The 12,979-nt window shown below is 43.4% G+C and overlaps 1 protein-coding gene across 7 annotated transcripts in view; it reads left to right on the plus strand.

Moving 5' to 3' along the window:
* Positions 1-4,349: 4,349 nt before the first annotated feature.
* The window catches only part of EDA (ectodysplasin A), a 409,888-nt gene continuing 401,258 nt past the window's right edge, over positions 4,350-12,979 (plus strand). For 6 of the 7 annotated variants that reach the window (XM_024116537.3, XM_024116538.3, XM_024116539.3 and 3 more), the window contains exon 1: positions 4,350-4,892. In XM_024116537.3, coding sequence (XP_023972305.1) covers positions 4,497-4,892 — 396 coding nt within the window. In that variant the 5' untranslated portion in view covers positions 4,350-4,496. Of the gene's footprint in view, positions 4,893-5,075; positions 5,565-12,979 lie in introns of those variants that run through there. The other variant, XM_028482798.1, reaches the window with a different exon arrangement.

Consider the following 12,979-nt stretch of genomic DNA (forward strand, 5'->3'; position numbering starts at 1 on the left):
AGAGGGTGGTGGGAACTTCCATAAGGGGTCTATCGCAAACTTTAGGAATACAAAATGGGGGCAGGCATTTGGCAAGGGCAAAGTATGTAGATGCTCTTCTGCATTTCTGCCATATTCTTGAGAACTGTTATATGTTTCTCCTCTCATCTCTTTTTGATGGAAGTCTCTTAGCAGAGACTAACGTTTACTGTGTATTTATTATGTGCCAGACACTTTGACATATAGCATCCCATTTCAGCACAGTTATCTTACAAAACATATGTTGTCGTCTCCATTTTACAGATGAGAAAACTGAGGCTCTGTAAGACAGGCAAAAATCACTTGTCCTAAGTCATATAGCTGGTAAGTGAGGATCTTAAGTCCTAAGCCCATGTTCCTCCCAACTATCTGCTTGTCACTAAGTGGGCCAGAGAGTCAACTCTGTGATCTCTATGTCAGTGATTTGTTCTGTGGATTAACCAGAGCTAAGAGGTATTTAAAAACCAGTCCCTGCCCAACTCCTTAGCATCTTCTGCCCAACTGGCGTGTGTTCAGAGGCTGTCAACTTATTTTGAACATTTATTCTTCATATATTGTCAACTAATTTTTTTTTAATATTAGGACCAGGCAAATAAAATTAGGAGGGGAAATTTGATGGGACAGAAAGCCAGTGAGGTATTACAAACCAATTATATTTGAATTTCTGGATTATCCACAACTCCAACAGTGGCACAAAGAAGAGGATAATTGCACAACTGGTTCTATTTCCTTTATATCTTTCGATAGTGTGTTATACAGCTCTGCACACAGTAGGTGCTTCATAAGTGGTACTGACAGGCATCCTTTTGCTCAATACCATTTTTGGAATTCTAGGCAGTCCGGGTTACCATAGCAGATGTCATGCCCCATTCATTTGACAAACAATACTGTTATCTACTATGTGGTAGATGCTATGATTTGTACTGGGACTACCAAAATGGAAAGGACATGATTTTTACCATCACGTTGTTCACAGGTTAATGATAAGAAAGCCTGCAAATAAATACAAATACGATGTGGTCAGAGATATCATTGAGATATGTTCAGGGTGCAGTGAAAGCAAAATGGGAAATCTGTCTGGAAGGAGTTGTGGGAACACATGATTTGATTCTTGAAGAATTTATCAGTTTTCCATTTCCAGGGGCATTCCTGGCAAAGAAACCAGCTTGTGCAAAGACACATAACTGTGAGAAGTGTCGGTGACTTTAGGACTGTGGGAGTATGGGTTCCTTGTAAGGTGGCGGAAGATGAGGTTGGAAGGGCAGTTTATAGGTCATACTAAGGAGCTGATATCTTGTCTCCTAGAGTACATGGGGCCAGACAGGTAAGGGAAATGGGTGACAAGGACAGTAATGGAGACTAAAGGAAGGAGGTGGGGATGACTGTGTGGAACTTGATTGCTCATGCTTGTCTCAAGGGGGCAATTCTAGCTGACTGTAGCCATATGGGAATGTGGATCCAGTGTTAGCATGCTTTAAAGAAATAGGGATTTTTAATGTGAAATCTCCTGATTTCTGGATCCTGGCAATTATTTTTTTTATCCAAAATTTTAGCCAACACTGCACCAAACACAACACATCTGTTGGCTGGATGTAACCTGCAGGCTGTCATTTTGAGACCTGTGCTGTAGGGGATGGGGTACTTATGGAAGCATAGAAGCGAACTGAATTAACACTTCAAAATACTTTTTAAAACTAACCATGTAGGGCTTCCCGGGTGGTGCAGTGGTTGAGAATCCGCCTGCCAATGCAGGGGTCACGGGTTCAAGCCCTGGTCCGGGAAGATCCCACATCCTGCAGAACAGCTAAGCCTGAGTGCCACAACTGCTGAGCCTGCGCTCTAGAGCCCGCGCCACGACTACTGAGCCTGCGTGCCTAGAGCCGGTGCTCTGCAACAAGAGAAGCCACCGCGATAGGACTGCGTGCCGCAACGAAGAGTGGGCCCCTGCTCACTGCAATTGGAGGAAAGCCCGTGCGCAGCAACGAAGACCCAACGCCGCCAAAAATAAATAAATAAATTTATAAACAACAACAACAACAACAAAAACAACTAACCATGTACATTCCTCACTAGATTACCCCATTCCAATATTTCTACTTCATATTAAGCCATATGTTCTTCCTCTTGGGAACCAAAGTGAGGTCCCAGATCAAATGCAATTTGCAGGATTTCTGAAGGCAATGGTGCAACTCAGGGTCTTCAGTCAAGCTGTGAAAAGCCTGGTAGAACATGGTAAGCTGAGACTAGTAAGGCCCCTGAGCACCACCACCACTCCCAGGAGTGGCTGTTATTTGTTCCCTTTTCACTTTAGGGGAAGAAGAGGCAGCCTCTTTGAACCCGTTATGGAGCGAAGTCAAAATAGTCAGTGATAACACAGATAAAACACAATATTATAGCTGTTTAAGTTCAAACTCCTCATTTTACAGTTGGAGAAACTAAGGTCCTCAAAAGCAGTGACTTTTTCAGAATGACCCAGCAAACCAGTGGCAGGGTCAGGTCTACCGACTCCTAGTCTAGCATTCTTTCTAATAATCCTGGGCTGTAATAATTAAGTTAAATCAGCCTGGCAGTTCCTCCAGCCAGCATCTAGAATTCCTTGACTGAATAAGCAGAATTTGAGATTAGCTAAGTGCCCCTTTTCATTTTCTTATTTGCATGATGATGATATTCTTTGCAAACTTTATATTTCATATGTAAGGGCTAATGAGGAGACACAAAGATGTTTCTGAAGCACTGAGGCCATTCCCAAAGTGTCTGAAAGAAAAATTGGCTGTGGCTAATATATTTAAGGTTTATGACCTCTGTAATCTTTGGACTGAACTCCCCACCATATGCTTTGCTTTTGTTTTGTTGTTTTTCTTCTTTTGTCTTATTTTCTATTGCCCCCTATTTTTCTTCTTTTTCACCAGCCCAGGTCTTAGGCCTACCCTTTTCAAGTCAATAAAACTGCTAATTATTCATAACATGGGAATGGGAGTGCATAGTGACCAAGAAGCATACATATTTCCCCTGCTATGGTCATTTAGCTCTCTAAAATCTCAGACTAGTAACTCTTGTCAATTTCGACTCAACTAATCCTTTCCATCTTTCATTTCAGGGTCTATTGTTCTGACATTTGGCACATTTTTTGTTTGTGTTTTTGCTCTGAACCCTTTTCAGAGGGTTGAAGATGCTGCAGTTGCAGCAGTGTACATCTGGAACATTTGGCTGACTTGTTGAACTTCCCCCAGGGACTACTCCAGGGAGAGGAGGAGAGGGGTGGAGAGGCCAAAACAGTTGCCTGCAAATAGAGATGCCAATACTGTCTGGCCATTCTGTGGACCACCCTTGTAAAAATCCACCTTATTCTGGCCCTCAGTTTCCCCATTTGCTCACTGAAGGCACTTGTTCTCCACTCAAAACTCCTGCTGCGGTGGAAGAAGAAAACTACACTGGCTGTAGATTCTCTCGTACAGCACTTTCTACATGTAAAGGGATCAATACTTTGAATTAATTAATATACCAAGAAATCCTAGGGGACTGTTTTATCCTGCGTGAGGCAGCATCACTTCAGTTCCACCTGGCACAGATGGACTTCTCCGTCACTTCGATTGAGGCCTCAGACTCACTCCAGGAGTGGGACTGTCTCAGTCCCACCTCATTCTCACTCCCTTTGGCTCTCAGGCTACTGGGTCTCCTTTTCTTTTGGCGCGCCATTGGATTGCAAACCCAGCAGGCATGGTTTCATTCCAAACCCAAAACTGTTTTAATTAGTTTAACGTCTGTTAAATGCTTTGAAGATTGAAAGCAACAGATAAGTACTGGATGATGTTATTAACAACTGCAGTTAATTGCAAACATTTCTATTAATACTAGTTTCCGCCTCCTTTTCTTTGCTCTACTTTCTTTGCTCTACTTTCCTTCCCAGGTTCCCCAATTCTTCTCAGCCTCCTCCTCGTTCCCTCCTCTTCCCCCCTTCCCCCCACCCGACCCCGTACTGGCGCTCAAGGGTTAAATTGGGGCGGAGTCCAGGGATGAACGACAGCCGCAGTCACCAACTGGAACGGGGTGAGCGAGAAGAGCTGGGTGGGGCCACGGGGCAGAGGCGAACCCACACGCCCCCAGACCCCGCCCCGCAGCTGGAGGCCCCGGGTGGAACGGCATGGGGCGGGGCGCCAAGGCTTGGCGGGCTCGGTGGTTGGGCGTCCCGGCAGCCGCTTGAGGCACGGGGCGGGGTCGGTCGGGGCCTCCTCCCTCATTCCCTCCACTGGGCCGAGCCGCCCGTCTCTCCCGCCCCTCCTCCTCCCTTTTCCACTCCTCGGAGTGGAGCTGCACTTGCGGCTGCTCCCTGCTCGGTCCCGCCCAGCCTCCGTCGCGCTGGAACGGGTCCCTGCAGCCCCCAGCCGATGGCAGGACAGTAGCTGCCTGTCAGGGGTCGCGAAGGGCTGAGGCAGACGCGGCGGCTCCCGGGCCTCAGAGAGTGGGTGTCTCCGGAGGCCATGGGCTACCCCGAGGTGGAGAGCAGGGAACTCCAGCCCGCGGCAGCGCCGCGGGAGCGCGGGAGCCAGGGCTGCGGCTGTCGCGGGGCCCCTGCCCGGGCTGGCGAAGGGAACAGCTGCCGGCTCTTCCTGGGTTTTTTTGGCCTCTCGCTGGCCCTCCACCTGCTGACGTTGTGCTGCTACCTAGAGTTGCGCTCCGAGTTGCGGCGGGAGCGGGGAGCCGAGTCCCGCCTCGGCGGTCCTGGTAACCTCGGCACCTCGGGCACCCTGAGCAGCCCCGGTGGCCTCGACCCCGACGGTTCCATCACCCGCCACTTCGGGCAGCCATCCCCGCAGCAGCAGCTGCTGGAACGGGGAGAAGCTACGCTCCCCCCAGAAGCCCAGGACGAGCACCAGGTGAGTCACTCTGGAGGGGCAGGGCCCCCTCCCCATGTTCGCAGGGCGGGGGCCCGGGGAGGACTTTGCCACCTCGAGCCGAGTTCGACGGCGGGATCGGGGAGGTGGCGGGCGAGCTGGGGAGAGGTCGCCCCGGGGCAGGTTGTCCTCGGTCCCTGGCCCAGCTCACCCTGACTCTCTCAGGATCCCCGGACTTGGGAACTCTGGCCGGCGCCCGCCGCCCCCGGCTCCGGCTGCCTCGGGAAAAGTTGGCGGCGCTCCCGGCAGGGCCGCGGCGCGAAGGTGCGGGCGCTGCCCCCCTGGCTGACTAACGGCAGCAGCCTGGCCCTTCTGCTCCCGGTGAGATTCTCCGCCCGCGGTGCTTGTTTTTTCGTGTCCAGAGCTGATGCCAGCACTAGCAGGCTCTCTTTTGGAGTTGGAACTGTAAACAGCTGTAATAACTGCTCCACCCCCGTTGAAACAACTTTGAACCGTGTTTTCGGCGCCGGGGGTGCTGGTGCACTGACCAGATCGTGGGCTTGTTCACACTTACCTGCAATTTGAGACGGATTGTCCTCGGTGTTCTAGTGAGGATCAGCGCCCCTGAGGAATTCTGGTAGAAATATGCCGTCTTGCTAGACAACTTCTGAAACAGCAATTTAAAAAATCTTTGGAATAAAACTCACCCTTTGCATGCCGGTTCTGACTCTTTTTTGGGGAGTGGGGTGGGGAGGGTTGGTGTGAAGTGTCTTCACGCCTGCTTGCTTGTGAGCAAGAATCTACTGATGGAATAATGACTCGAGTAGTCTCCCATTTTTTGTTTGTTTGTTTGTTTTGGTTTGTTTTTTGTTTCTTTTGTTTTTTAATAAATCTTTATGGTGTTTGTGCCCTGGTTAGCAAACTGTTAGCTTTGGTGTTTGTTTTCTACTTTTTCTAGCTCTTTATTTAAGGAAATTTAGTGCACTTAAACTAAGTATTCTCTTGTTTGCCATATTTGTCTCACGTAAAACTTAAGAGAAGCAGCCAAGGATCCTTTTGAGGTGGTTAAAGAATAACAGTCAATTTGTTCCTCTTGGGGAAGAGGGCAAGTTGTGCAAATAAGTTCCTTGAGGTGAGCGACCCAGGCCTTCTATATTTACTACCACATCCAGAGTCATTGTCATACTCTGTAAGCATTATTCGTGCTACTTTGACCACCCATCCAAAGCTGGTGTCACATTCATGATAATGCTTTAATATCAGGGCCGACACAGTTTCTACATTTTGCGTTGGAAGGTTGTCCTGAGCCTTAAAATGTTTTGCTAGCACACTTCAACTTATATAACAGCTTATCAAAGAAGAGAATCAGTAGACATGCTTCTCATACTTGAAACTTTAAACACAGTAGCTAAATGATAATTAACTAGGATTCTGATTCCCTTTATCTATCCACCTCCCAACAACAACCCCCCCACCCCGCCCCCTGACTATGCCCAGTAGAAATACTTAGCAGCTGAACATTGGTTTTCTGTGAAAAGATGAAGGAATTGAACTTCCTTAGTCAAATGGTGGCGAGGCCTTTTGGCATTCAGAATGGACAGACCCCTGTTTGTAGGCTGAGGATTAGTAGAACAGCTGTATTCTGGGGCTTCTGTGATGGTGTGGGATTCTCATAGGGTCTGTAATGGCATTTAGTTGCATTTGCGTGGTGCTTCAAATAGTTCTGTCTAGGTTTAAATACAGCGCCCTATCTTCTGTCCTTTATTTTTTCCGTTTTAATCTTTTCGAGAAGTAATAACAAGCATACTGGCTTTTTACATTTGCCGACATCCGTTGGAGTCAGAGTTTTTTAGAGTTATGAGGGGCCATGAATCCATTTGATCATTCCCCTTGGAGAACACATAGTTCCTATGGGGGAAATGACTTGTCCAAGGTCATACAACTCTGATCAAAATTAGAATGGAAGTTGGTCTCTTTACTCACAGTTCAGTGCCCATTCCCCTATAATATACTACTTCCTGGAGCCTTTTGTCTGGTAGCTGGGTAGAGCTATGGAATTTTTGCAAAGGAGGGGGCTCTGCTCTGCATCATTTTCTTCTACTCTACCTGCATTTTGGCCAGACTAAGTTTAATAATATATTCCTTATTCTTCCTGAACTTCACTTTCAGGAGAATTAGAGTATGCTTTGAAGGAATTTTAGCCCAGATTCAACATAAGTTTTTCTTGAGGGTGTTAGTTTTAGTATACCAAGAAAAGAAAAGAAAAAAAGGAAACATTGATTGGCTATTAAATTAATATGGCTACATCTTGGGTAAAATTTCCAGTGCCCTGGTGCACCCTCTGCTGGCTTTGCAAGGACATTTAATTGCAGTATTGCTGACAGTCAAGATTCTAAGTTGTTCTGACAGAATCTGATTCATAAATAAGGAAGTAAACAGCCTTGTGGGATTTGACCACGTAGGTCATATTTTTATATTTTAGTTTTCAACACAAACAGCTGCTGTTACAGCAGCTCTTAGATGGAGAGGAAAAAAGATAAAAATATACACCCTTCAATGAGCAGAACATTCAGGTTTCTCACCAGTTTATCTGCAAGGAGTGAAGGCAAACTGATGAGAACAAATTGCAGGAAGATCTCATGAGACCAAGTGGGCAGAATAGTCAGAGGCACTTCATTGTATAAGGTCATGCAAACCTATTCATGCTTATGAGATGATGGGCTCAGTTATGACTCAAGAAAGGGATCTAGAAGTCACTGAAGGTGTATGTATGTCATCCCTCAATTTAAAAACTTTAAAAACAGAATTCAGAAGGAAATTAGGGCAGTCAGGATGCATAGCAGAGAGATCAGCAAAGTTCTCCTAGGGACTTATTAGAAAAGCCTTCCCAGTGGGGGCACAGTTGCTCATGATAAAAAATGAAAGGGTCACTTTGGACCTTCTGGAATCATACCTGTCTCCTTCAGCTGGAGTAGCTGAGTATCTGTAGGTTTATCTGGATACTCAATGGAGATGATCTCAGGAGCTAAATACATCTAATCAGTCTCTGAGTTAGACAATACACAATATTATTGTTAGAGTAAAAAAGATTAAAATAAAAATCACTGTTTATCTGTCTATGAAGAAGTTGGCCCAGTTGTGATTGTGGTCCTCAAAGCTGAGAATATGGTGGGCATTATCAGGAAGGGTGTTGAAAACAATGATGAAACAAAACTCTTATCTTTTCCATGTAAAAGACCAAAAGTGGATTTGCATTCACAATCATGTAGGTAACTCTGGTGGCTGCTCATCAAGAAAAACTTAACAGCTGATACAAACCCCCAGAAAACAAATTAAATTGATCAAAAGGTTGGAGGGACTTTCTAGTTGTTTTTTCAGTCTGGAGAGAGAGGTTGAGAGAGGGTGATGATCAAAGTCTACTAAACCATGAGAGAGATGAGTAAGGTTAATATACTGGTGTAATTTAACAATCTAGTTCAATAAATAGAAAGCCTGCTATGAGTCAGCCACTATATTAGGTATTAGGTATCTTTTAATGGTTGAAAGATTATTTTGTGGGGGAGGCAAATAAGGGTAGTGTCTCATTCAGATGATTTCCCCAAGAGATACTCTAACTGAAACTCTAAGGTTTCAGTGTTTAGAAGAATATGTTTGTGTAGACTTATAAGGGTTTATTGGGGACTGTTAGCAATATTTGGAATATGTCTCTAATTATTTGAGGTGATATCATAGAAGTCAACCTTAAATTTGCACAAAACATCTCTGGTTTAACTAGATAGGACATTAGTATATCTAGATTTGATGTTAATTATTAAGGCCCGTTGATGAAGAAAATGACTGGGAATCACTAAATCCAAGAATTTTTTAGGGGAGTGGGATCCAGATAAGATCATTTTATATAGGTTTAAATCTAGATTTTTTCAGTGTGACATTCAAGGCTTTTGATCAACTGGCTGCATTATACCTATCCCATTTTCTCTCTTACCGATTCTACTCCTGCAACCCACTCACCATATCCTGTCTTGGAATCATTCTCCAGTTATTGCTGTTATTGTGTTTAATAAAACTTGTGTCTTTATATTAGAGCTTCTTGGAAATCTGCCTTCCTTTTTGTCTTTTTCCACAATACATGGTACACAGTGCTGATTATAGTTAGGGTACTTAAACACTTGTTGGCTTGAATATTATTTGCGGCCTTTAGAGATGTTCATGTAAAACAAAGACATTTGTAACAGGCCTGTTTTCCTCAGGTCTTGCTAAGCCTGTGAATTGTCAACTGTGCTTAGATGAGTAAATAGTTCCACTGGCAATGTTTCACTGGTTTCTAGAATCATTAGATAGTAAAGTGGAGAAAAGCCCTAACTACATTACCTCTATGATGGTGCAAAAAGTTTTTTGTAATGTATTATTTGATGTTTTGTTTTATTTGCATGTAGGTCTCATCTTTCTTTTTCTCTTAGATCTTGTGAAAAATAACTTGTAATTTATCTGTGATTACGTTATAGAGAAGATCTCTTTATGCTAGAGAACTTCTGAAGCCATTTAATCCCCAAGAACATGACCAAGAGAAACCACTTGCGTTGGCTGCAGGGTGGCCCTCATAGAGGACCAGTTTTATCTGACTAGTCTATAAATACCCATCACTTAGCTCTTCATTTATTTTTCCCCCACTTTTCTATTGAAGTGTAATATACATACAGAAAAGGTCACAAATCATAATTGTACAACTGGATGAATTACTGTAAAGCGAATACACTAATGTTACCAGAACTCAGGTCAAGAAATAGAAATAACATCTCAAAACCCCCACCTTATCACTATACCATCCTCCTCCAAAGTGAATGACTGTCCTGATGTCTAACATCATAGATTAGTTTTGCCCATTTTGAACTTGATATAAATGAAATCAAATAGTATGTATTTTGGGGGGGAGCTTTTTTTTTTTTTGCTCGATGTTATGTTTTTTGATATCCATGATGTTACATGCAGCTGTAGTTTTTTATTTGTATTTTTGTATATTATTCCCTTGTTTGAATGTACCACAGTTTATTCATTCTACTGATAATGAATATTTGGATTGTTTATTGTTTGGGGTTATTGTAAATAACAGTACTGTGAATATTATTATACATGTCTTTTGGTTATATGTACTTGAATTTTTGTTGGGTATATACCTAGGTTTGGAATTTCTGGGTCATAGGGAATGCATATTTTCAAATTTATGGATAATGGCAGCTTTTCTCAGTGATTGAACCAATTTACATTCCCACTGGCAGTGTATGAGAATTCTAGTTGTTCTACATCCTTGATAATACTTGTTATTATCACTCGTTAAATTATAGCCATTCTGGTGGGTGGGTTTGTAGTAATATCACATTGTGATTTTAACTGGCATTTCTCAGAAGACTAATGCAGTTGTACTTCTTTTCATATGTTTATTATCTATTTGGTTATCTTCTTTTGTGAAGTGCCTATACAAGTCTTTTGTACATTTTTATTGGGTTGTTTATTCTTTTCTTATAGATTTGTAGGATTTTTTAATGTACTCTGGCTACGAACCACTTTTGAATTTTATTGTTGCAAACCCTTCCCAAATCTCTTTATAGTATCCATTGATGAACAGAAGTTTTAAATTTTAATGTGTCTAGTTTTTCAGTATTTTCCCTTATGGCTAGGGTTTTTTGTGTTCCATTTAAGAAGTATTTTCCTACCTTAAGAGCATTTAGATATTCTCCCATATTATCATCTAGAAGCTTTATGCTTTTGCCATTCACATTTAGATCTGCAGTCCACCTGAAATTGATTTTTTTGTATGATGAGATACAGGGGCCAAGTTTTGTCTTTTCCATATAGATATTCAACTGACCCAGTGCCATTTATTATAGGGAATGCCTTTTCCTCCCCATTTCTCTATCGTGTCACCTTTGTCATAAACCAAGTGTCTACATATGTGTCATATTGTTTCTGAATTGTTTGTTCTGTACTATTAGTCTATTTTTAAAATAAATTTATTTATTTATTTTTGGCTGCGTTTGGGTCTTTGTTGCTGCACGTGGGCTTTCTGTAGTTGTGGCGAGTGTGCTTCTCATTGTGGTGGCTTCTCTTGTTGCGGAGCACAGGCTCTAGGTGCACAGGCTTTAGTAGTTGTGGAATGCGGGCTCAGTAGTTGTGGCTCGCGAGCTCTAGAGTAAAGGCTTAGTAGTTGTGGCGCATGGGCTTAGTTGCTCTGCAGTATGTGGGATCTTCCCAGACCAGGGATCAAACCCGTGTCCCCTGCATTGGCAGGCAGATTCTTAACCACTGTGCCACCAGGGAAGTCCCCTATTAGTTTATTTGTCATTGCACAAATACCATAGTCTTAATTTGGACTTTATAATAAGCTCTTGGTATCCTTCTACCTTGTTCCTCTTCTTTAAAAGTATCTTGTTTCTGTTTAGCTATATACATTTGCTTGTATTATTTTTTTAGATTCCACATGTTAGTGATATCATATGGCATTTATCTTTCTCTGACTTATTTCACTAAGTATAATATACTCTAGGTCCATCCACATTGCTGCAAATGGCAGAATTTCATTCTTTTTTTATTAATACTCCATTGTGTGTGTGTGTGGGGGGGTATATATGTATACCCACATCTCCTTTTTCCTTTCCTCTGTTGGTGGACACTTGGCTTGCTTCCATATCTCGGCTATTGTAAATAATGCTGTCATGAACATTGGGGTGCATGTATCTTTTCGAATTAGCGTTTTCATTTCTTCTGGATATGTACCAAGAATGGAGTTACTGAGTACTGTGGTCATATGGTAGTTCTAGTTTTAGTGTTTTGAGGAAATTCCATACTGTTTTCCACAGTGGCTGCACCAATTTACATTTCTACCAGCAGTGTACAGGGTTCTCTTTTCTCTACATCCTCACCAATATAATGTTACTAATAAAAATAAAGATAAAAACCTGTAAAAAGTGAAACAATAAAAAAGTATGTAACTGTAAAAGTATCTTGGATGTTCTTGGCCCTTTGCCTTTCTGTATCTGTTTTAGAATCAGCTAGTCACATCTGACCAAAAAAAAAAAAAAAAGTAATTCTTAAGAGAATAACATCAGCAAGATGGTGGATTAGGAAGTCCTGGACCATCCTTTCCCCCACAAACACACCAATTCAGCAATAATTCATGGACAAATTCCCTTTGTGAGAAATCCAGGAACTAACTGAAAGGCTCCTGTACCCAGGGCAAACATGAAACCAGACACACTGAAGCCAGTAGGGAGATTTGAGACAGCCTCTCACCAGAGTCCCTGCCACCACCACAGCACCATATGGTAAGGAAGAGAGCCCCTAGCTTCCAGCTTCTCCTAGGGAAGGAAGGGATTGATTCACACATCTAGCACCCCAAGTTTTCTGAGGAATGGTTTCTGTCCTGCCAGTCTTAGAAATCTGATGGATCTCCCTAGGGGAGAACAGAGATGGTGGCTTGGGCTGGTAGACACCATAGATCTTTCCTCCTGCTGAGCACAGAGCAAGAAGACAAAAAATCCTAGCTCTCAACATTCCGCTAGGGAAGGAAAGAGTTTATCTGTGCATCTAGTGCTCCAGCTTCTCCAGGGCTGCCCAGAGAACTGGCATCTGACTTGCCAGTCTAGGAACTTTAAGGGATCTAGCTCATTCTAGCCTCCTGGGGGAGAACAAGACAATGGTTGGGACTGGTAGATACCATATATCCTCCCCCCTGCTCAGTATAGAGTGAGTGGATGAAACATTCCAGCTTTCAGCTTATTCCTGGAGATGGAAGAGTAGATCTGTGCATTCAGTGCCAAAATTTCTCTGGGACTGCCCAAAGAACTGGCATCTGTCTTGCCAGGCTTGGAGCTCTGATGCGTCCAGCACAGTCCAGCCATGTGGAAGAGAATGGAAATGGCATTTTGGACTGGTAAATGCCATAGCTCCCCGCCCCCTCAGCACAGATTGAGTAGAAAGAAACCAAAGCTTCTTGCTTCTCCCTGGGGAGGGAAAGAGTTGTTAGAGGCCCTCAGAATCTCTGACTAGGCTACCTGGTGGAGATCTTCTCCAGTGCAAGGCTAGTCAGTCCACGAAGACTGGGAGAGATACTTGCTTTGTGTAATATGCAGACA

This window comes from Physeter macrocephalus, chromosome 21 (assembly GCF_002837175.3).
Source record: "Physeter macrocephalus isolate SW-GA chromosome 21, ASM283717v5, whole genome shotgun sequence".
NCBI lineage: Eukaryota > Metazoa > Chordata > Mammalia > Artiodactyla > Physeteridae > Physeter > Physeter macrocephalus.